At 43.0% G+C, this 25,851-nt stretch overlaps 1 protein-coding gene across 1 annotated transcript in view; it reads right to left on the bottom strand.

The window, feature by feature from the left end:
• STPG2 (sperm tail PG-rich repeat containing 2) overlaps nt 1–25,851 on the bottom strand; it is a 1,306,190-nt gene that overhangs the window by 972,246 nt on the left and 308,093 nt on the right. The window contains exons 8-10 of the mRNA XM_075337064.1: nt 20,545–20,652; nt 16,148–16,307; nt 10,311–10,474 (exon numbers count right to left, since the gene is read on the bottom strand). Of these exons, the coding sequence (XP_075193179.1) occupies nt 10,311–10,474; nt 16,148–16,307; nt 20,545–20,652 (432 nt within the window). The remainder of the gene's footprint in view (nt 1–10,310; nt 10,475–16,147; nt 16,308–20,544; nt 20,653–25,851) is intronic.

Below are 25,851 nucleotides of genomic sequence, written 5' to 3'. Positions count from 1 at the left end.
GATCCTGACATCACCCCCACATTACTATAAAATACCAATCATTGTCTGTCTGCTCTATTTAAAATCATGTCCTTCCTCTGAAAGTGAATCTGTCAAAAAAACAAATTCCTTGTGTTTCCTCCATATATTAACCTACCTAAACCCAATATTACAATCTCAGTGTGTGATTCAACCATTACTCACTAACAGCATGCTCGCAGTCTTGGGGTTATACATCATTCAGATATTTTATTCACTTCTTATATCCAATCACTCACTAGCTTATTTAACTTGAACCTAAAAAAAATCATAGGTTTCAACATTTTCTTACCTTTGACTCTGCAAGACTATTGCTCTAATTTATTTTCACCTGGACGACTGCAACTCTCTACTTATCATTCTGCCTCTTAAGGTCCAGTCACACTAAGCAACTTACCAGCGATCCCAACAACGATAGGGATCGCTGGTAAGTTGCTAGGAGGTTGCTGGTGAGCTGTCACACTGCGACGCTCCAGCGATCCCACCAGCAACCTGACCTGGCAGGGATCGCTGGAGCGTGGCTACACGAGTTGCTGGTGAGCTCACCAGCAACCAGTGACCAGCCCCCAGTCTCCTAGTTACAGCACACATCAGGTTAATTAACCCGATGTGTGCTGCAGCTAAATGTGCACAGAGCAGGGAGCAGCGCACACTGAGCGCTGGCTCCTTGCTCTCCTAGTTACAGCACACATCGGGTTAATTGCCTGATGTGTGCTGCAGCTATCTGTGCACAGAGCAGGAGCCGGCAGCACAGGCAGTGAGAGCGGAGGAGGCTGGTATCAAAGGTAAATATCGGGTAACCAAGGACAGGGCTTCTTGGTTACCCGATGTTTACATTAGTTACCAGCCTCAGCAGAAGCTGGCTCCCTGCTCACTGCACATTAGTTGTTGCTGTCTCGCTGTCACACACAGCGATCTGTGCTTCACAGCAGGACAGCAACAACTAAAAAATGGCCCAGGACATTCAGCAACAACCAACGACCTCACAGCAGGGGCCAGGTTGTTGCTGGATGTCACACACAGCAACATCGCTAGCAACGTCACAAAAGTTGTTCGTTACCAGCGATGTTGCTAGCGATGTTGCTTAGTGTGACGGGGCCTTTAGGGTTCCGTCTCACTAAATGACGTACCAGCGATTCCGACCACAATATGACCTGGTCAGGATCGCTGGTGCGTTGATACATGGTCGCTGGTGAGCTGTCAATCTGGCAGATCTCACCAGCAACCAGCCACCAGCCAAAAGCGACTCTGCGCTTGGTAATCAGGGTAAATATCGGGTAACTAAGCAAAGTGCTTTGCTTGGTTACCCGATATTTACCCTGGTTACCAGCATATACCACTTAACGCTGGCTCCCTGCACATGTAGCGAGGGTACACATCGGGTTACTAAGCAAAGCGCTTTGCTTAGTTACCCGATATTTACCCTGGCTACATGTGCAGGGAGCCAGTGCTAAGCGGTGTACGCTGGTAACCAGGGTAAATATCAAGTAACTAAGCAAAGTGCTTTGCTTGGTTACCCGATATTTACCCTGGTTACCAGCGTACACTGCTTAGCGCTGGCTCCCTGCACACGTAGCCAGGGTACACATCGGGTTACTAAGCAAAGCGCTTTGCTTAGTTACCCGATATTTACCCTAGCTACATGTGCAGGGAGCCAGCGCTAAGCGGTGTACGCTGGTAACCAGGGTAAATATCAGGTAACCAAGCAAAGCGCTTTGCTTAGTTACCTGATATTTACCCTGGTTACCAGCGAACGTTGCTTATACAGAGTCGGTGCTCGTTGGTCTCCCGCCGTCAAACATGCCAATGTGTGCTGCACAGCAGGAGACCAACGAGCAAAAAATGAACCACAACAGTGTGTAACGATCAGCGATTTCACAGCAAGGGCCAGGTCGCTGCTTAGTGTCACACACAGCGAGATCACTGATGAGGTCATTGGTACGTCACAAAACCTGTGACTCAGCAGCGATCTCGCTATGTGAGAAGTACCCCTTACTAAACCCTCCCCTCTTCAATCTATCCTAAATGCAGCAGATCCTATTTCTGTCCAAACATGTTAATCATTGCACTGATTGCCCAGCCACTAAACAGTATATTGTAAACTTATCACTCTCAATGAAGAAGCTCCCCATAGTTCTGCACAGACCTCCATCTCCCCTCTCATCTCTTTCTACCAGCCTAACCATGTTCTATGGTCCACTAATCTTGTATAATCTGAACCTCTTACTCCTGTCTCCAGGATTTTTATCGTGTGCAATAGTTTTATGGAATGCACTACCTCGGACAATCCGTTTAATTCCCAGTATCCACATATTTCTTTAGGCTGACCTATCACATTACCTCACTAATATAACTATTTCCTATTTTCCCTTCCATGCACTCAATTGTAACCAGCTCATGCAGCGTTATTTGAATAGCCCTATTTATTATATTGATGGCTGGACCTTACATGACAAACACTTTTTTTTACCTTTTGTATCTCCCCTATATCCTCATAGATTGTTAGCTTGCAAGGAGGGCCCTCCTATTGGTATGTGTTGAATTATGTACTACTCTGTAATGTTATTTTGGTTGTACATCTCCCCTATGAATTGTAAAGGACTACAGGATATCTTTGTGCTGACCCTGAGGCAATGACTATATGTGAACCCAGCCTAAATGTTAGACAGCATAGACTTAGTTTAAGCAATCGAACGATCCACCAAATGAATTATAGCGCTACATGCTCTATATGGTTAATTTGGCAAATATTCATAGAAGTTCCAAACTTTCTCTTACTCAAGCAAATGTTCTACTTTAGACCATTAATTTAAGCTTAAACACTGTCTCATGCCAATAATAAACTTGAGCATTTTTAGAAAACGTTCAAGCCCCCTTTCTAGATACTTTGCCAATACTTTCTAGATACTTTGCCAATACTTTCTAGATACTTTGCCAGTATAGTTTTATACCTGTGCTAATACTACAGATGAGGTGGCGGTGAGGAATAGAGGGACTGAAGAGGTGAGTGTTGAGTAGAAGAATTTTCTTTTTATTCATTAATATTTTAATGGCCTTTGACAGGTTAGAAATATGGCGACCAGATCATTTTGTTGAATTTGCTTGAAAGTGAATTCCAAAAACCCTGCACTTTGGTGATTGTTGAATTCGAGTAGAATTCAATTACACTCAGATTTAATCAATTATCTCTAGTCAATACATTTGTCTAAATTAACCTGCTATATAAAAGGTGCAACTTACCCTAAATTTCTGGCAAAACACAAAATGTAGGCCAAAGTCTTCTTCAATGTCACTTTTCATTCCTAAATCGCAACGTTTTTAGCGTACCTTTGAAAGTCTAGTTCATTGTTTTAGAAGTCTGAGGTACATTAAAAATATATCAGACTGTAACATAATAATGTATTCTCTGCACTCTTCTTGTCTCTTTTTTTAGCCTTATCTAAGTACAGCTTTGCTGTCGAAGTTCCCTTCATACCTATAATACAATTTTTCTTTTTAGCACCTTTGTGAAGGATTTATTAATTGAATCATGAAAGTTCCTTAAAGAAACAATGTAGTTATGTAACGATTCTACAAAGGAAGTTTCATTCTCATAAAGATTTCATTTGCCGGCTCTATTCAGAGAAGTCACTTAGGGGATTACATTTGAAATCCTGTCTGAAATAGAGAGCTTATTGCCTTTAAACCAGGTTCTCATCATGCATCTAAACAAATGACCTTTTTGTGCCAATATCACTCAGTACCTAACAGCCATTGTCCTGGCTTCACCTGTAATCAGACTTTAGTTCTAGAAAGTTCACATGCATATAGGGGGAAGTGATCAAAAGCAAAGAGAGAACACCTTTCATGTAACATAATAAAGAATTTGGCACACAATAGCCATATATTCTATTGTGTTCTTTCCTTTATTCACGCTGTTAAAATGTACTTTAATTATATTTTATTTCAGATCTGTAAAGGTCAAACCTTTTATAATACATAACAGAAGATTTGTCTGTGTCTTTATTTGTATACTTATCAAATTAGCAGGAAACATTTTACTAGATGAGAAATGTTTTCATGGTCATTACTGATTCTGTATCTTCCAGTCTTTGTATTAGGAATTTTTTGGCAACAAATCTTGTAAAACAAGAGTTTGCAATTGTTTGCAAAAACAAGTTGCAATTTTTACTTTCCAAACCCTATTGTTTATTCAGGATATGAGTGGCAAAACAACTTAATATCATGGATAAACAAAAAGGCAATATATATAGGCCACTTGTTTTCCAATCATTAATTTATTGGATACCAGTTAATCATGAATCATGATCCATGTAAGTCCCCCATCACACGTGCGTGAAAAACATTTGTGTTTTGTATGTCTGTGTTAAAGGTCCATATGGCCCATCTGTGTGCTGTGATTTTGGCACACTAGAGTTTACCGTGTGCTATTCGTGATAGCACATGGAGAGCAGGAACTTTTTACTCACCTGTCCTCGGCGCTGCTGTTCCCAGTGCTGATGTCTCCGATGCTGCTGCTTCCGGGTCACCGGTGTAGTGAAAATTCATGAGCATAATGAGCAGGCCTGGTAGCAAGGCCTAACACATCATCGCTGGAAACAGGTGAGTATAGAAAATAATTTTATTTCTAAGACACGTGTTTTCCCCAGTACGTGTCATGCAGATCACATCAGTGTGTGGTCCGTGTAACACAAGTGCTGCTGGAGAAAAATGGATTTGTCTCCGTCCGGAACACACAGACATGCTTGTACTCCATACGGACACATGGTCCTTGTGAAAACACTGATGTGTGCACAGACCTATTGATTTTAATGGGTCAGCATATGTCCATGTCTCTGAAAATGAATGGTATACATACCAAAATCACTGATGTGTGAAGGGGGCCTTAGGGAAAAATTTGTATGGCCCCATATTTTATTTCTAACAGACATTATTGTTGCTAATCTTAGTTACAAATGGGCAGACCTGGGCTGGCTGTGGTCCAAGGGAAACATCTGGTCTTTCGGCTGTTCCTGTCCAGCCTCTGGACTGGGGTGGCCAAAGGGCTTGAAAACAGTGGCATTTAGTCTGTGAAGTAGGAGATCCCAGTGACAAATGGCACTGTGACCCCCACGCTAGGCATCGTGATTTCAATGGTACTTGCAGATACCATTGAATAAAATTGAGCTGGTGCATCTGAGTCTCAGTGCAGCGGTTGTGATTATGTCACTAGAACACTCCGGCTACGTATTGCCTCAGTATATACAGTGGAACCTTGCTTAACGAGAACAATCTGATCTGGGATTGTGCTTGTTAATCAAGTTACTCGTTCAGCAGAGTAAGATTTCCCATAGGAAATCATTGCAATGCTGACAATTCGTTCCACAACTTGTTAAATGTCCCATCCTGGTCCCCTATTCTGTCATTCCACACATACACAAACACACACAAACACATACAAATACACACAAACACACAAGCACGCACGCAAGCGCACATATTATATGCTCACCTTCCGTTCCATCACCGGTCTCCTGGGACTTGCTGTTCTCTGGTGCGGGCCGTGTATCGTGTTACCATAAAGACGAGGGAGGAACTTCCTGCCAGAGCACTGACGTCAAAGGCAGAGCCGCTTGCCTCTGATTGGCCAGCGCGCTGCCTTTGAGTAGCGGTGACAGGAACCAGGAAGTTCCTGCTTCATCGCTATGGATGCCGATGCACAGCCTGGAGTGGAGCGGAGAACTACAGGACCCAGGAGGCCGGCGATGAAACGGAAGGTACACATATTATATGCTCACCTTACCTTCCGTTCCACCGCCGGCCTCATGGTACTTGTAGTTTGCCGCGAGCACGTCGCGATGTACCCGGGAACTACAAGAACCATGAGGCCGGCGGTGGAACGGAAGGTAAGGTGAGCATAATACTGTATGTGTGTGCGTGCGTGTGTGTTTGTGTGTGTTTGTGCGTGCATGTGTGTGTTTGTGTGGACTGCAAGTGCGGATCATAGCGCGGTGGATGGACGGAACCGGAAGTCTGTGAGGTGAGGATTTTGCTTGCACAGCAAAGCTTTCTGGTCAACCGGGTTACAAATTTACAGAAAGCTTTGCTTGTTAAGCGAAATTCTCGTTAAGTGGGTTACTCGTCGAGGTACCACTGTACACTGAACAGACTAGAACAGTGCATTGGCAAAATGTAGAAAAGTGGGTGTTGATAATTGTTTTTATTTTTTTTTTTTAGTTTGAGTTTGTGTTCAGGCATTATACTGTGTTTGTGGGGCATGGACATTGGGGAAATCATACTGTGTGGAGGAGCTATGGGGACCATCGTATTGTGTGAGGAGGTTGTTTGGCTATCATAGTGTGGAGGAACTGTGGAAGCATCATACTGGGTTCTGCATTGTGGAGGCCATCATACTATGGAGAGGGCTGTGGAGAATTATACTATGGGGAGCTGTGTGGTCATCATAATGAGTGAGGGGCTCTGGGCATATCATATTGTGTTGGGATGTTATACTGTGTGTAGGGTGGGGACAACTAAAATTTGCTAAACAGGTAGAAAAATTTGCACTTTTCAAACTTTGTTTATATTTTTTAACCAGAAAGGCATGCCACACAAAATAGTTAATAAGCAATATTTTGTACTTTATGTCGACATAATAATTAAAACATCATTTTATTTGGTAAGAGGTTAAATTTTTGCAACAATTTTTTTTTTTTCAAGTAAATTTACAAATTCTATTTTTTACTAACCTATACAGAATTAAAAGGACTTTCACGGGCCAATATTTTTCAAAACCATCAGAAGCAATACAATTTTAAAAACTGAACTCCTCAAGTTGTTCTTTACTTAACAAAAAATGTGTTAAACATTCAGGTGAAAAACAGGAATGAAAGCAAATTTATGACAAACTGATTTTTTTTTTTTTCAAAACAATATTGGTTTACCAGCAAATTTTTTATATTTACAAGAAGTAACAGGTGAAAACAGTCCCCAAAATTTATTACGCATTTTTTCTTAAACGTGACAATATCCCATATGTGGTCAGAAACTATATGGGCCAATAGCAGGGGGTGAAGGGAAAAAGCACAATTTGATTTTTGTAGCATAAATGTTGCAACTGCACAGCTCCTACAATTGACCAAATTTTGGAATCTATGCCAATCAAGCAATTAATCTAAAGTGCTTAGACCAATTTGTACAGAACTTTATAATATTTGGACGTTAAAATTAAAAATTATGTTTTCCCAGTAGGATGTTGTTCTAGCCTCAAAGTTCTAATTGTTACAATAGATAGCAGGTGAAAATGTGTCCTATGCTTTGGTATACAATCTCTCTCGAATGCTGAGATAACTCATGTAGGCAAAAGCTATTGTTTGGTTACATGGCAGGGCTCAAAAAGCTAAGAAGCACATTCAGATTTTTGATGCACAAATTTATCTGGAATAGATTTAAGTCATCATGCTGTATTTACAGAGCAGATGAGGTGTCATGACAGTAGCAACCCCACAGAAGTGACCCAATTTAGAAACTAGACCGCTCAAGAACTTTTATTTATTTATTTATTTATTTTAACATTTAGTTGTGAAAAAAAAATTCATGAAATGTTGTTTTATTCCCAAATTTGTAATTTTTGTAAGGGGTAATGGGAGAAAATGTACCATATAAATTGTCATGCAACTTCTCCCCCATGCATATAGTCAAAAACTAATATTTAAGCACATGTCAAGGATCAGAAAGTAAAGAGCAATATTTGATTACTGGAACTCAAATTTGGACGGTGTTGAAATTGCGGAGGCATAGACATGGAAAAAAAGAGACTGGGGTGGGTATTTTGTAACCCACAAATACATCACAGAAGTTTATAAAATTGGGCATGGAAATAAAAATAATATTTTAATCACTAAAATGTTATTTTATAAGCAAATAGTGTACTTACACTAGAGTAGTTAATGACCCCAAAATTTGTTACACAATTTAGCATTAATATTGTAGGGCATGGCAGGGCTTAAACAGAAGAAGGAGGGAGTGCTTTTAGAGGGCAGATTTTGCTGGGGTAGCTTGCAGGTGTCATTTGCAGAGCTATACAGGAGCCAAAGTAGCAGAAAATCCCCCAAAGTAAGTGTTATTTTAAAAATTATACCTCTTGATAAATTTATCTACTTCTACAGTGACTATTTTAGCCACTACAAACAGGTGTTTATACTCTTTAACATCCACTTAATGCTTTTCTCTGGAAAACTGCAAATATGCCAGTTTAGTGCCCATACCTTGAACCCAGTTTACTAATCCAGAGATACACACTCCATGAGTTGTAAAGTGGTCTCACCCGATTACCACAGTGTCATAAGTAGGCACTAACTGCGGTTTAGTCAGCTTCTGAGGCTCAGAAGGGATCCAATATTCACAATAGGTGATGATGTCAAAGCCCTTTTACCCCTTCCCTTTAAAGTGACCTTTGAGAGTGATTAAGTCAATTTATTGCTCCTAATGTTAATGTCAATTTCCTGAAATAACAAGAAGTAAAGGCCCCTTTACACACTGAGACTTTCAGCGATCCCACCAGCGATCCCAACCTGGCCGGGATCGCTACAAAGTCTCTGGTGAGTCGCTGGTGAGCTGTCAAACAGGCAGACCTGGCCAACGACGCAACAGCGATCCGGACCTGCAGAACGACCTAGCTAGTCATTGGGGACGTTGTAAAGCAGCTTTTTGAAAGGGAAGTCGCTAACAAAGTCGCTGTAAAGTCCCCTTTACACACTGAAACTTTCTAGCGATCATGCTGCACAGCGGGAAACAAAGAACCAAAGAATGGGTCTGAACGATTTGTAGCGATCAGCAACTTCACAGCAGGGGCCAGGTCGCTGATGTGTTTCACACACTGCAATGTCGCTGGGGAGGTCGCTATAACGTCACAAAACCGGTGACGTTACAGCGATGTCGTTTGCGATGTTGCAGTGTCTAAAGCCACCTTAAGAGTCTAGAATAGCACCAGTGTAAATCTTTTAAGATTTCTATTTTTTTTTTATTTTTTTTTTTAATACAGATCGAGATATTACAAAAAAATAAAATCTAAAATAAATTGAACAGAAAAATTTAATTTAAATACTTGGACTTTTTTTAGATGAAAACACTTCTGGAATTGACTTTTAGATGTAGAAAAATGGCAAACCTGACTTGCTGACTTGATAGAGGTGTGTTAATTCTGTGCAAATTCTATTAGCATTATCCAATATCAGATAGTATCTTGGGACTTTGTTGAGTAATATAGCGATATAAAGTTACAAGCATGTAATAATAAGCTGCCTGTGCTTTAAAAGACATTGTTTCCCTTGTGAAAGTAGCAATGATTTAATAAAGTGTGTTCGGAATAGTTTCCCCAAAATAATGAAACATGAACCCTCTTAAATGGCCTTACAATCCCAGTGAAGCCTAAGCCGCAAATCTAGCATCATATTTTACCAGTGTAAATGACCACAGCCAGGGCTATTAATAAAAACAATATAACAGATTAAAACTAACTAAAGATATCAAGTAATACAAAAGAAGAAACTATAATCAAAAAGGACATTTCATCACCTTCTCCATTTCCCCTTTCTATTGCTTGGTCATGTCAAAATGGATTGAGGAAAGAAGAAACTGATTTAGGCCCTGTGCGCACACTGCGTTTTTACCTGTGGGGTTTTTTTTGCGTTTTTGCTGCAGAAATGTCTTGAGAAAATGGTTGTAATCTTTCTGCAGACATTCCCCAGCAAAACCCATAAAAAAAACAATAGCTGTGCGAACACTGTGTTTTTTTCTCATGAACATTCTTTTTGTAGAATTTCTTGAGAAAAAGAATGGGCATGTCACTTCTTTTCTGCAGGTGCCTGCGCTTTTTGCCATAGATAATGGTAAAAAAAACTCAGGGACCAACCTGCGGAAAAAAAGCATCAAAAACGCATCAAAAATGCACAAAACCTCAGCAAAAACGCATGCCTTTTTCAGTGTGTTATTGGTGCGTTTTTGAACGCAAGTGCGCTAATCTTAAAGACTCAAGAAATTTCTTGAGAAAAATCCTTTTTCTAGTGCGCACAGGGCCTTAAAGTGCATTTTCTTGGTCAGGAGGCAGCTTGCAGATGTAGAAATATTCCCCCAAAACTATTCTGAAAATGGAGATGAAGAACGATAAGCCCTACCGCCATTACAGAAGCCTACACCCTCATCTGTTATTCAGAAGATTTCTAAAAGTTTTATTTAGGAAATATCTTGCACTTTTGTCATTCATATTGTATCAACAGAAAACTCAGATCAGTAATATGTACTATAACACTTACTGCATAATGTCCAGGTCCAGGAGTCCACACTGCATCCTTATTTGAAATGTACAAAGCACGAGAAGCCGAAGATCCAAAGGCAGCTTTAGTTAAGTTCTCTTGATTTGCCTTCTTCAAGCTTTCATTTGCTATACCATAGCTAAATATATTGTAAGAACCTGGACCTGGAAGCAGACAAAAACTACTAGCCTTGATCCCATTGACATTTAAATAAGACGAGAGCAAACTGATAAAAAAATTGTATTGCTCTTGCAGCAATGTTATTCAATGAGGCAGTATCCATCTGCAAGCTTTTCCTCAGCTGGAATCAGGCAGAAGAAAAAAATCTGCAGTATGCTGTATATTGCATGAGACTCGCCAATGCAAGTCTATGGGTACGAGAAAAAAAACGGACAGTACAATTATGGTGTATGGGGTGTCTACTTTTTTCTCACATCCATAGACATCCATTAGTGAATCTCTTGCAATATACACACATAAGTTCATAGCCAGAATCCTTCTGGCAACCAATAATAAAAGAAAAATTTAGATACAGATGATAGATAGGTAGACTAGATAGATAGATATCCTGCTGCTATATTGTCACAATCCCACTACATATTATACACTTGCACCCTTTAGTGACTTTCATGTGGCACTAAAGGGTGTTTAGCCTGGTTCAACCTATTAAATAAATAATTTTAAAAAAACTATGTAGGGTCCCCCCTATTTTTGGTAAACTGATATCATCAGGCTGAGAGAGTCCAGTCAATAGTTATTGGGCTCTTATATGTTTCAGGTTTTGTTCCCTGGACTACGTCAGACCTGCATGGGTTTTTTCTTTTTAAAAATAAATTGGTGAACTAGGGAAAGTGTTGGGGAGTGATTTTTAAAATAAAGTATTTTGTGTGTATGTTTTTTTCTTTTGACTTACTGGGTTAGTAATGTAAGAATGTAATAAACACCTCTCCATTAATAACTTGATGACAGCTGATACTTCACAGCTGACTTCAACCCCAAACACCAATACCCCAATTGCCACCAGACATGGGCAATCGAGAAGAGCTGAAGCAAAGCACCAGAATTGGTGAATCTTATGTGATACCCCACTTCTGGGCCAGCTGCAGGCTTCTATTTTTGGGCTGGGAAGGGCCCAATAACCTGGACCTTCCCAGCCTGATAATATCAGCCCACAGTTGTCTGCTTTACCTTTGCTGATTACCAAAAATAGGGGGGACACCTTGTCATTTTTTAAAAATTATTTATTAGGTTAAACCAGGCTAAAAACCCTTTAGTGCCATGTGAAAGTCACTACAGGGTAAAAATGTATAATATGTAGGGGATGTGATATAGAATCAGGATATCTATCTGTATGTTTAGATTTGATTGCTTTTTTTTATTTCTGATAACTAGCAAGAATGTACATAGAGTGTTCTGATGTTACAAACAGATTGCATAAAAATGATTTATGGATGCTAGGCAAGATAAAAATTCACACTCGAATAACATGCGCAATAGCACACATGACACCCGTCGTACTTTTCAGGATGAGTATGGCCTCGATTATATATACGCTAGTGAGAGTGAAGCCTTACAAGACACATTGACAGTTATGATTAATAAAGTAGTTAGCCATAGGGGTTGTAACTATAGTGGTGCAAGTGTTGCAGTGGGGGGCAATACGTCCATCTGCCCCATATTAGAAGAATAATACTATTGGAGGCCTGTGATAATTGAGAGCTCTGTTATAAAAATTACACTACATTTTTTCCTGAACAATTAGTGCAATTGATCATGTGTCAGAATTTATTGAATGCAATGCAAAAAAAATCAATGATAAAAGAGTTTCTTAAAAAGTTTTATCCCATTCCTAATCTTGTCCATAATCGAGCGTATTTCCCTATCTGCGATCTTTTTTTGCTTTTCATTACAGAAAGCCAAGATTCATTTTTGCTCTTTTTGTAAGGATGATCTAGAAAACTTTACAGTTCAGGCTTCCCACAGAGATTCATTTCATTGCCATTATCTGTGAAATGTACTATATTTAAAGCCAGAATTTAGTATTATGATAAAAGAAATGAAATGTAGTATCTGAATATGATATTAGGTCTGAAAAAGAATTAAGAAGAATAAATTATGCCTCACATGTAACCTATTACTTATAACAATGTTCAGAGACTTAAAAAAAGAGTTTTTGAAATGCAGATAAAGGTAAAGTGTTAAGGTGTCCTTAGGTATATTATAATCATCTGATTTTTGTACTAGTACACATAGGAACTGGGAAGAGATTGAAGCAATCTTTTAAGAGGGCCTTTCACCAGTGTGGACATGTTATACTCACCACATCATGGAATAGAGGCTGCACAGCTGAATAAAATGTAGTGTTTATTTTTTAATTTGCCATTTCCATTGGAGAGATATTAGTTTGTAAAGTTTGGATTCTAATCTCACTTTCAACCAATGGAGCATTACCAGAAATTCATCTCTGGGGTCATTTAGCATTTCCCTGCATGACATTGACAAATCATAAGTTGTAGGTGCAATGCAGGAGGAAAAACTGAAAACTACCCCAGGAGTCTTTCTTTGTGAGTTACAGAGAAACATATGCTCCTGTATGAATCGGTATCCCACAATTGTAAATGTCCCACTATGTGGTTCACTCACCTACAGTAGTTTTGCACAACTCCAGTAACAATGTAAACCTGAGAAACAAATGATAGCTCCAGAGAAAGAGCAGGATCTGCTGCGGGACATTCAGTCGAGCGATGGTTTCTGGCCAAGTTTGCAGCACCTGATGAAGGGGACAAGCCATCCCAGAAATGCGTTTTGCGGAACCATTAAAATCTATGTGTATTTTATCTATCTCAGCCTCCTCAGTCTGCAGTGCCTGACATACACTGTCGCCTTTTCCCGATTCCATAACAGAGAAACATAGAATGACTCATAGCTCTGCTCTCACTGATCTTACTGTTGGTACCTACTGTGATCGAAAGCGAGGGAGGGGAGCAGAGCAGGAACAGGTGCCATAATAAACACTTCTACCTCTGCAGATTTCATCTCACCACATTGTCATCTTTGCTGTACTCTACCTCCTCCTACCACCTTCTCTGGGGGGTGTTTTCGTTTTGCCTGTATGACACCTCCTACTTATGATTGGTAAATGTCATGCAGGAGTAAAAGTAAGTGCTCACAAAGATGAATCTTTGCTAGTTCCCTCTTGCTTAAAGAGTAAATTACTATTTAAGCTTTACTAGAAAATATATCTGCAATGAAAAATGGGATAATAACTAATAAAAACCATGTTTTATTCTGTTCTGCAGCCAATATTCCATGATGTGTCAAATTTAACATGCTAAAGCTGATGAAATGTCCTCTTGAAAGGGGTTTTCTGGGAATAAGATTTTTCAGCCTGTCACCCATTGCTAGTTGGACAAAATAAAAAATGTCTTTCCACTTGACTGGTTCCAGTGATTACTCTTTCCCACTGCTCTTTTTTTTACAGGCTGCCTTGGTGTTGAGTCATGACTAGTGATGGGTGGACCCGGGCTGTAAAAGTCCGGATTTGCCCGGTTTTAAAGGTGCCTGGGATTCCGAGTGTTTGATCTGGATCCGGCACTCTAGAAATTAACAAAAATAAAGAAATAATAAAGAAAATAAGAATGAACTGAGCGCTTCATACTTACCGAGACTCCGGCGTAGCTGTAAACTGCTCCCGCGTGGCTGTACGCTGCTTCTGCGGCCTCCCTGGGCCACTCATCATTGCTCATACATATGCACTGCTTTCCCTGCCCACCGGCCGTATTGGCATCTGTGATTGGTTGCAGTCAGACGTGCCCCTAGCTTGTGTGACAGCATTGCCTGCAACCAATGACAGGCGCTATCTGTGGGTCAGAATCGTAATTCATGAACCAGGGGGCTCAGGATGAGCAGAGGAGGAAACATTGCGGGTGCAGCTCATCCTGAGCTGCCTGCTTCATGAATCATGAAGCAGGAGGTTCAGGATGAGCAGAAGACGACACATTGTGCTCATTCTAAAGGCCGCTTCACACGCAACGACATCGCTAACGAGATATCATTGGGGTCACGGAATTCGTGACGCACATCCGTCTTCGTTAGCGACGTCGTTGGGTGTGACAGCTACAATCGACCGTTAACGATCAAAATTACTCACCTAATCGTTGATCATTGACACATAGTTAATTTCCCAAATATAGTTGCTGGTGCTGGACGCAGGTTGTTCGTCGTTCCTGAGGCAGCCCACATCGCTATGTGTGACACCCCAGGAACGATGAACAACAACGTACCTGCATCCTGCCGGCAACAAGGTGGGCGTGTCGTTCATGCGGCTGGTCTCTGGTCTCTGCCCCTCTGCTTCTATTGGCGGGCCGCTGTGTGACGTTGTGCTGTGACGGCGCACAAACCTACCCATTAAAAAAGAGGTTGTTCGCCGAGCACAGCGCCTTCGCTAAAAAGGTAAGTATGTGTGACGTTTCCTATCGATATTGTTCGCCACGGGCAGCGATTTGCCCTTGACACACAAACGACAGGGGCGGGTGCTTTCACTAGCGACATCGCTAGCGATGTCGCTACTTGTAAAGTGGCCTTAAGCCTCCTGCTGCATGAAGCAGAAGGCTCAGGATGAGCAGAGGTGGACACGTAATGCTCATCCTTAGCCTCCTGCTGCATGAAGCTGGAGGCTCAGGATGAGCAGAGGAGGACACATCGCGTTCATCCTGAGCTACCTGCTGCATGAAGCAGGAGGCACAGGATGAGAGGAGGAGACATCAGAGGAGGACACATCATCGCAGGCGCAGCTCATCTTGAGCTTCTTGCTGCATACAGCAGGAGGCTCAGGATGAGCAGAGGAGGACACATCATCGCGGGTGCAGCTCATCCTGAGCCTCCTGCTGCATGAAAAATGAAGCAGGAAGCTCAGGATGGGCAGAGGAGGACACATTATTGTGGCGCAGAGATCTGCTCTCCCACCCCCATTTAGGGGTCTTCTATTATAAACAACTCCATGCCCACATGGACTTAGAAAAAGAAAGTTTATTCTAAACCGGGCTGCATTTTGAACACACCCCCTCATCACCTGACAAATTACGTCATACCTGGAAGAAACATCTACCTTTATTTTTAGTGCACGATCTAGACATATGCAGCTCCGGAAGCGAATGTGCATCCTGGAAGCAGTGGCCAGCCATGACACGGAGCTTCAGTGAGTACAATGCTTGTGCTCCTATGCCCCTATCCCTTCCACCAACATTTTTAATCGCTGGATTCTAGTTCCCATAGACTTATATAGGTACTGGATTCCAAACCGGAACCAGATTTTTTAAAAAAAATTAGCAGGGACCCACCAGTCCCAGTTTTCTGCGAGTCCGCCTATCTCTAGTCATGACTACATCAAACATCGTTGTTGCAGCCAATTGCTGAGGCAAAACTGGTCTGCTGATAAAAATGTCACAAATTTCTACATTGTTGGGGATGTGGCTAATCTTAAAGGGCATGTCTTAAAAAGCACTAATTTGCATACAAAAAAGGAATTAAAGGGGAACAACCAAGAGATGGTTTAAAGTTAGGCAAAACTTAACAATTATCATGAGCTACTGTGATAAATTTAGGGAAAATCCCTTGGAGGGTAATACTGCAAAATCTAACAGCTGTTGCAACAATTTAATAAAGTGTAATTATAATTGTGGTGATTTGTTGGATTTAAAGGTTGGAGATAAAAGTATAGGTGAGTTCTTCTGTCTTTTCAAATAAAATCATTAAAAATTTAATGAAACAACATCATATCTCTGCATTTTTATATGAGCATAATACTTTGTCAAGAATATATTATTTTTTTGTTTTACCTGGTGCTCGATGCATCTTTGGCTCCTTAGTAAATCGGACTGCAGTATGGCCGAAAGGAGTTTGTGCAATACTTGATGTTTTCTTCAAAGCCTCAAGCGCCGTGCGCTGTTCATTATATGTGCCTGGCGCTGGGGTGATTGATTTCACAGGCAGAAATCTCTAATATAGCACACAAGAAAATGATGATTAAAAACTTCAAAACATTCTGTTGTTTAGGTTTTAAAATACATATACAACTAAACTTCCAAAAAAGTTGTGACTCTGTATGAAAGGTAAAGAAAACAAGGATGCAGTGATTTGGAAAACTCTTATAGCCATATTTTAATCAGAGCACAAAACACATAAAAATTTAAAAGTTGGACAATTTTCCATTTTATTTGTAAAAAATTAATTCTCTTTGAGGTTAATGACAGAAATACGTCTAAAGATGGGAAAGGGTCAACAATAGGATTTAAAAGTAAGTGGTATTAATGTAGAGCAGTTGAAGGGTCAATTTCCTACTACGTTACATAACCATGTACCCTCCGTGCACAATTATTAGGCAATTCGTACCTTTAATGGTTTATTTTTTTTTCTTGATCAACTACAGTGCTATTGGTCAACCAATAAGGTTAATAAACCTTAATATTTAAGAAAAAAGTGAGGTTTTGTCTTTCTTAGGAGAACATATCTGTGTGATTAAATATTGGCAGCTAATTTGTGTGCAGAACTATTCATTTTCAAATCACAATTGTTTATTTTCATTTGTTAAAGAGAGACTTAGTGATGGAATTAGTGATGAAAGAGCACTGAAGTGCTCGAGTGCTCGTTACATGAATCAGCTCAATTCTAGTAACAAGTATAATGGAAGTGTACAGGGAACTTGAGCATTTTTCTGGCAGACCCCACTAGAGGGGAGGGGAGAACAGAAAAATGCCTGGATGCATCTTTGACTCCCAGTTCCCTGCTGGGAAGTAAACAATTGAATAATAAAAAAAAATAAAAAGCTTGGGTTCTTCCCATTTTTGATAACCAGCCAAGGTAAAGCACACCTGTCTGCTTTACCTTTGCTGGTTATCAAAAATAGAGGGGAAGCCAGGCTTGCTTTTTTTACTTATTTAAACATAAATATTTGACAAAATGATGTGGGGTCCACCCCATTTTTGATCACCTGCCAAAGTAAAACAGACAGCTGCAGGCTGGTATTATCAGGCAGAGAAGGTCCAGGTTTAATGGGCCCTTTCCACCCTAAAAATAGAAGCCTGCAGCCACCAAAGAAATGGTGCTTTGCCCCAGTTTTTTCTAATTTTGTTAACCAGCCAAAGTAAAGCAAACAGCTGTGAGCTGCAGTACATAGCTTTCTGCTTTATCTTGCCCGGTGGTTAAAAATAGGTGGGTTACTACAAGACACTATAGAATAGAATATTGTATATAAAAATTACTTAGGCCAAAAGAAAAGAGTATGCGCCACAATAAGAGGGGGATCACCATAAAAAATAGAATTTTTATTGAACACACACACATATATATACATATATATATATGTTTGTGTGTGTGTGTTTAATAAAAATTCTATATATACAGTACATATATATATATATATATATATATATATATATATATATATATATACTGTATATAAATAATGGTATATATAATCAGGAACAAAAGACCAAACAAGAGTTAAAAAGATTTAAAAAAAACACAAAGGCTAATAGAGTACAGAGTACACACCCTCAGGTATAAGGTTAAATGGTAAGCAAAGATAAGTAAATAAATCTTCAGACAGTTTTTAAGTAAATACACAGTACAATTGCAGATGAAAAACACCAACCATACCCAGGAACAACATGTAAAAGGGCTATGCAGTATAAACAGTGTAAGGCTGGAGTCACACTTGTGTTAACTCGCACGAGTGCAATGCAAGAAAATCTCGCATTGCACTTGGACTAATGTTAATAAATGAGGCAGCTCCAATCTGCTATTTTTTCTCAGTCCAAATCGGACTGAGAAAAAAAATCGCAGCATGCTGCATTTTGGTGAGTTTCACGTGCGAGTCACTCCAATGAAAGTCTATGGGTGTGTGAAAAAAACGTATGTCACACGGACGGCACACGGACCATCCTAGTGACGTCTGTTTTTCTAAATACATTTATCGCATGTTGCAGAAAACACTGGAAATGAGTGAGGTCTGACAATGTCGGTCAATCTCTATCTCTGTCTGTCAGTTTCTCTCTCTCTGTCGGTCTGTCTCTCTGTCGGTCTATCCCTCTTCCTCCCTCTCACATACTCACCGATCCCCGATCACCGGCACGGCGCTGCACGGCTGTCACAAAGCTCTGGCGGCTTTTCCTCTTTTGAAAAAGCCGGCCGCTCATTATTCTATGTAGTATTCACTGCTTTCCCCATCCACAGGCGCCTATGATTGGTTGCAGTCAGACATGCCCCCACGTTGAGTGACAGCTCTCTCACTGCAACCAATCACAGCTGCCGGTGGGCGGGTCCATATCGTGCAGTAAATTAAATAAATAAATAATTACAAAAAAACGGCGTGCGGTTCCCCCCAATTTTGATACCAGCCAGGGTAAAGCCATGCGGCAGGAGGCTGGTATTGTCAGGATGGGGAGCGCCACGTTATGGGGAGCCTCCCACCCTAACAATATCAGCCAGCAGCCGCCTGGAATTGCCGTATCCATTAGATGCGACAGACCCGGCACTTCACCCGGCTCATCCCGAATTGCCCTGGTGCGGTGGCAATCGGGGTAATAAGGAGTTAATGGCAGCAGCCCATAGCTGCCACTAAGTCCTAAGTTAATCATGGCAGGCGTCTCCCCGAGATACCTTCCATGATTAACCTGTAAGTCAAAGAAAATAAACACATACTCCCGAAAATCCTTTATTTGAAATAAATGACAAAAAACCCCCACCCTCTTTCACCACTTTATTCAAGTCCCCAAATACACTTCCAAGTCCAACGTAATCCACAGAGATACCACGACGCTCTTAGCTCTGCTACATCAGAAGCTGACAGAGAGCGGCCACAGACCACGACTGCTCTCTGTGAGCTCCCCGCAGCGACTGAAGTGAGCCACGCGATCAGCGGTGACGTCACTCAGGTTACCCGCGGCCACAGATCTCAGCTGGAGGACTTCTGCTGTGGCCGCGGGTAACCTCAGTGACGGCACAGCTGATCGCGCAGATCACTGTCACTCAGGGGATTTGCAGTCACCGGTGAGACCTTCATCGGTGACCGAAAATCAGGCCATGACACACAGACAGAGCCGCGGGATGACAATGAAGTCGGGTGAAGTTCATCCGACTTCATTCTGAGTCCACGGCTCTGTCTGTGTCTGCTGTCAGCGGCCATTCAGCTCTGCTACATGGCTCTTTCTGTGTCTGCTGTCAGCGGCCATGTAGCAGAGCTAAATGGCAGATGACATAGTTTGTGAGAATAAAAACGGATCCCATACGGATCACACACGGATTGCACATGGACTACAATCATGAGAAAAATCACAGAATCACATTGCTGTTGCATTCCACACTGATCAACACTCGGACAGAACTCATGCTATTTTCTAGCATGAGACTCGGTCCGATTTTACACTCACAAGTGTGATTCCAGCCTAAAGGTACCGTCACACATAACGAGATCGCTAGCGAGATCGCAGCTGGGTCACGGTTTCCGTGACGCAGTAGCGATCCCGTTAGCGATCTTGTTATGTGTGACACCTACCAGCGATCAGGCCCCTACTGTGAGATCTCTAGTCCTAGGAGAATGGTCCAGGCCATTTTCTTCAAAGGCGACTCTGTGTTTCACACTGTGTGACAGAGTCCCAGTGACTGCTGAGATCGTTATACAGGTCGCTACTGCGACCTGTATTGTTCCTGCATCACTGGTAAGATCTGACTGTGTGACATCTCACCTGCAACCTTAACCCTCAAGGATGCAAAGTGAATATAAAGATCCTTAAATCAAATAAAGATAGAGATTATCTAAGCCAACACAGATTGTCACAGATAAGAAAATGAGATAAGGAGAAAAAAAATTAAAGAAGAACCCCTACATATACAAGCCTTAGAGAGACCTGGGTAAGGTAAAATCTGCTGAGGGTGAGGGCGGAACTGGCCCCACATGTATCGTCACCTCAAAGGGTGACTTTCTCAAGGGCAACGAGATCTTGCCTTTGAGAAAGTCAACCTTTAATGTGATGATACGCGTGGTGGCAATTTGACCCTCAGCAGCTTGTTTGGGCCTTTGTTGCTTACATATTTGTTCAAAAATTTGTTGTGGCACATACTCTTTTCCTCTTGCCTTTCTGATTATATTTATGCTGCCAGGGGTCATCCCTGGCAGTGAATCGGTGCCCTCCATCCCTTTTCTCTTGGTTTAAAATCACTTGCAATATTTTCTTACTTTAGAGTGTGAAAGAAAAGGTGGCTGACGAATATCACCAGATTTTGTCAACCTGTTTGAGACATCGAAGTAGCGTGTTATTTCATACTTTCCTGGTCCTGGTGTTCCCTGGAAAACAGAGAAAATATTAATAAAATATTAAATATTTATTATGATTATCATTATTATTATTATCTTTGTCATACTTAACTCCTTTATGATGGACCTAATTTTGACCTTAAAGAGGTTGACCACTTTCAGGCGTGAGAAAAATAACAAAGTTAGAAAAATATATAAAACAACAAACTCATCAGATACTCATCTTCCCTGGGTCTAGCACCGACCATGGCTACTGTTCCAGTACCAGTGTTTTGAGTACAGAAGTGATGATATGTAGTGATGAGCAAGTACTAAAAAGCTCGGGTGCTCGAGGCTCGGGCCGAGCATCCCAAGATACTCGTGTACTCGGCCCGAGCACCGAGCCCAATGTTATCCTATGGGAGACCCGAGTATTTTTATGAAATGACCCCCGGCAGCATGTAGAAACCCTAAAAATGTCACAAAAGTCTCAGAAGAGTGCTCAAATGATATGGCAACAGCATGGGGAAGATCCCTTGAAGCATTTATCACTCAAAAGTCACAGCTGTGAACAATTTTGTCCGCGTTTTACGCCATTTTTACGGACTCACCAGAAAACCTTCCAAAATGACACCAAAATGAATTTTCATGGCGGAAATGTTAAGGGCACATACCCAATAGTGAGATAGAGCTGGTGTATGTTACTTTTGGAGATTACATGAAAGATTTTTTGTGAAAACATTGTGTGGCACTTCGATGTCCCTGAGAAGAGACGTACATGAAGGCCTCTTGAGTCTAATGTGCCCATTTTGAGGAAGTGGGTCTATTGTAGTATAGCCCTTTGGCAGGGCAGCCAAAAATTGGGAGGCTCCACGTTGTCCCTGGATAGAGACGTGCATGAGGGCCTGTAAACCTGAAGTGCCCATTGTAAGGAAGTGGGTCTATTGTAGTATAGCCCTTTGGCAGGGCAGCCAAAAATTGGGAGGCTCCACATTGTCCCTGGATAGAGACGTGCATGAGGGTCTGTAAACCTGAAGTGCCCATTGTAAGGAAGTGGGTCTATTGTAGTATAGCCCTTTGGCAGGGCAGCCAAAAATTGGGAGGCTCCACGTTGTCCCTGGATAGAGACGTGCATGAGGGCCTGTAAACCTGAAGTGCCCATTGTAAGGAAGTGGGTCTATTGTAGTATAACCCTTTGGCAGGGCAGCCAAAAATTGGGAGGCTCCACATTGTCCCTGGATAGAGACATGCATGAGGGCCTGTAAACCTGAAGTGCCCATTGTAAGGAAGTGGGTCTATTGTAGTATAGCCCTTTGGCAGGGCAGCCAAAAATTGGGAGGCTCCACATTGTCCCTGGATAGAGACGTGCATGAGGGCCTGTAAACCTGAAGTGCCCATTGTAAGGAAGTGGGTCTATTGTAGTATAGCCCTTTGGCAGGGCAGCCAAAAATTGGGAGGCTCCACATTGTCCCTGGATAGAGATGTGCATGAGGGCCTGTAAACCTGAAGTGCCCATTGTAAGGAAGTGGGTCTATTGTAGTATAGCCCTTAGGCAGGGCAGCCAAAAATTGGGAGGCTCCACATTGTTCCTGGATAGAGACGTGCATGAGGGCCTCAAAACATTGTTCCCATTGCAAAGGAGCGGGTCTCCTGTCGTTGTAATGTCCATTCTGAAAGAATGGGCGAAAAAATTTACCACTGGGGTATACCTGAAACAAAGACCTAACTATTGTAACGGTCATCATGGTGGCGCATGAGGAGAAGGAGGAGCAGTCCAGTGATTATCCAAAGTCCAGAAGTGTGTACCCATGGGTGAGTGGAGGTACATGGCAAATTCCCGTTACAAACTTTAAATTCCGCTCTCATTTGCTGGTGGTGTGGTGAAGTCTGGCCCAATCCAACCCTTGTTCATCTTGATCAGAGTCAGCCTGTCAGCATTTTCAGTTGACAGGCGGGTGCGTTTATCTGTAATGATTCCACCTGCGGCACTAAAAACACGCTCTGACAAAACGCTAGCGGCAGGGCAGGCCAGGACTTCCAAGGCGTAGAGAGCCAATTCATGCCACGTGTCCACCTTGGATACCCAATAATTGTAAGGCACAGAGGAATGTCGGAGTACAGTTGTTCGATCTGCAAGGTACTCCTTGAGCATCTGGGCAAACTTAGGATTTCTTGTGGCACTACCCCGCACCTCAGGGGCTGTGGTACGTGAGGGGCTGAGAAAACTGTCCCACATCTTAAAGACTGTTCCCCTACCTCTGGCGGATTGGACTTGTGCCCCTCTCGGCTGTACGCCTTGGTTGTCCACTGATTCCTGACCTATGCCGCTAGCGTTCTGTGAGGGGAATGCTTTGCCTACTTCCGTGACTATGGCCTTCCGGAACTGCTGCATTTTGGCTGACCTCTCCACCTTGGGAATAAGAGACATAAAGTTCTCCTTGTAGCGTGGGTCTAACAGTGTTACCAACCAGTAATGATTGTCAGCCAAGATGTTTTTAACGCGAGGGTCACGAGACAGGCAGCTTACCATAAAGTCAGCCATGTGCGCCAGACTCTTAACAGCCAGTGCTTCAGTATCCTGACCAACACGATGACTGAACATGCTGTCCTCCTCCTCCTCCTCCTCCTCCTCATCTACCCTGTCCTCTGGCCAGCCACGCTGAACCGAGGATATGACTGGTGTGCATGTCATATCCTCAATTTGGCCGGAGAGTTGCTCCATGTCTTCATCCTCCTCCTCGTCAAAGTCCTCCACTGCACGTTGTGATGAGACGAGGCTGGGCTGTGTGTTATCACCCACACCCACTACTGTTTCTTGCTCCAACTCATCACGCTCAGCCTGCAATGCATCATGTTTGTTTTTGAGCAGAGACCGTTTTAGAAGGCAGAGAAGCGGTATGGTGATGCTAATAATGGCGTCATCACCACTCACCATCTTGGTGGAGTCCTCAAAGTTTTGGAGGATGGTACATAGGTCGGACATCCATCTCCACTCCTCAGGTGTTATGTGTGGAGTTTGACCCATTTCCCGATGGCTTAGGTGATGCAGGTACTCAACAACTGCCCTCTTCTGCTCACATATCCTGACCAACATGTGCAGAGTTGAATTCCAACGCGTGGGGACATCACACACCAGTCTGTGAGCCGGAAGATGCAAACGGCGCTGAAAGCCGGCAAGGCCGGCTGAAGCAGTAGGTGACTTTCGAAAATGTGCAGACAGGCGGCGAACTTTTACCAGCAGATCAGACAGCTCTGGGTATGACTTTAGAAACCTCTGAACCACGAGGTTGAGCACATGGGCCACGCATGGAACATGTGTCAGCTGGCCTCGCCTCAAAGCCGCCACCAGGTTCCGGCCATTGTCACACACGACCTTTCCTGGCTTTAGGTTCAGAGGTGTGAGCCAGTGATCTGCCTGCTGTTTCAGAGCTGTCCACACCTCTTCTGCATTGTGGGGTTTGTCACCTATGCAGATTAGCTTGAGCACAGCCTGTTGCCGCTTCGCCGAGGCAGTGCTGCAGTGCTTCCAGCTTGGGACTGGTGTGGAGGGTAAAGTGGATGAGGATGCGCAGGAGGAGGAGGAGGCTGAAGAGCATGACATTCCGGAGCTGTAGAGTGTGGGTGAAACCCTGACTGAGGTAGGGCCTGCAAACCTTGGTGTGGGAAGGACGTGTTCCGTCCCTCGCTCAGACTGGGTCCCAGCTTCCACAATATTAACCCAGTGTGCCGTCAACGAGATGTAGCGGCCTTGCCCACAAGCACTTGTCCACGTGTCTGTGGTTAGGTGGACTTTGGGTGAAACAGCGTTGTTCAGGGCACGTGTGATGTTTTGTGACATGTGGTTATGCAATGCGGGGACGGCACACCGGGAGAAATAGTGGCGGCTGGGGACCGAATAACGTGGGACAGCTGCCGCCATCAGGTCGCGGAATGCTTCTGTCTCCACCAGCCTAAAAGGCAACATTTCCAGAGCAAGCAGTCGCGAAATGTTAGCATTTAGAACTGTGGCATGTGGGGCGTTGGCAGTGTATTTGCGCCTGCGTTCAAAGGTTTGCTGAATGGATAACTGAACGCTGCGCTGGGACAAGGACGTGCTTGATGATGGTGTTATTTCTGCGTAGGCAACTGCAGGTGCAGGACCGGAGGAGGCTTGTTCACAGGCAGCATGGACAGGGGATTTGCTCGCATGCACAACAAGCGAAGACGTAGCAGTGACATCAGCAAGCACTGCTCTTCTACTCTGTTGTACATCCCACAAAGTCGGGTGCTTGGCTGACATGTGCCTGATCATGCTGGTGGTGGTCAGGCTGCTAGTTTTGGTACCCTTGCTGATGCTGGCACGGCAGGTGTTGCAAATGGCCTTTTTAGAATCATCTGGAGCCAACTTAAAAAACTGCCAGACTCGGGAAGACCTAACATTTGTACAGGCACCTTGTGTCGTGTTGTTGTTCCGGAGAACGGTTGCCTGACTTCTGCCTGGAGCCACCACCCTGCTTCTTACTGCCTGTTGGGATGCTACGCCTCCCTCCCCCTGTGCACTGCTGTCCTCGCTCTGCATATCCTTCTGCCAGGTTAGGTCAGTTACTGGATCATCCACCACGTCGTCTTCCTCTTCCACACCCTGCTCCTCCTCCTGACTTCCTGACAATTGTGTCTCATCATCGTCCACCCCTTGTTGAGACACGTTGCCAACTTCGTGAGAACGTGGCTGCTCAAATATTTGGGCATCTGTACATACGATCTCCTCATGACCCACTTCAACAGGAGCTGGCGAGAGGCCAGAATGTGCGAATGGAAACGTGAACAGCTCTTCCGAGTGTCCAAGTGTGGGATCAGTAATGTCCGAGGACGTGTACTCAGCCTTGTGGTAGGAAGGAGGATCAGGTTCTGAAATGTGCGGTGCAGTATCACGGCTACTGACACTTGACCGTGTGGAAGACAGAGTGTTTGTGGTGGTGCCAATCTGACTGGAAGCATTATCCGCTATCCAACTAACAACCTGTTGACACTGGTCTTGGTTCAAGAGCGGTGTACTGCTGCGGTCCCCAAGAATTTGGGACAGGACGTGCGAGCGAGTAGATGTGGCCCTTTGTTGTGGCGAAATTAGAGCTTGCCCACGACCTCGGCCTCTGCCTGCACCACCATCTTGTCCACTTCCTTGTTCGTTGCCAACGCCCTTGCGCATTTTGCAATGCTGTGCTGACGTGTATTCACTAGACTTGTGCGTTATATCCAAGTTTGTGCAAAACG

The sequence above is a fragment of the Anomaloglossus baeobatrachus genome, chromosome 1, assembly GCF_048569485.1.
Source record: "Anomaloglossus baeobatrachus isolate aAnoBae1 chromosome 1, aAnoBae1.hap1, whole genome shotgun sequence".
In the NCBI taxonomy this organism is placed as follows: Eukaryota; Metazoa; Chordata; class Amphibia; order Anura; family Aromobatidae; genus Anomaloglossus; species Anomaloglossus baeobatrachus.
This window is presented reverse-complemented; position numbering and strand designations above follow the sequence as displayed.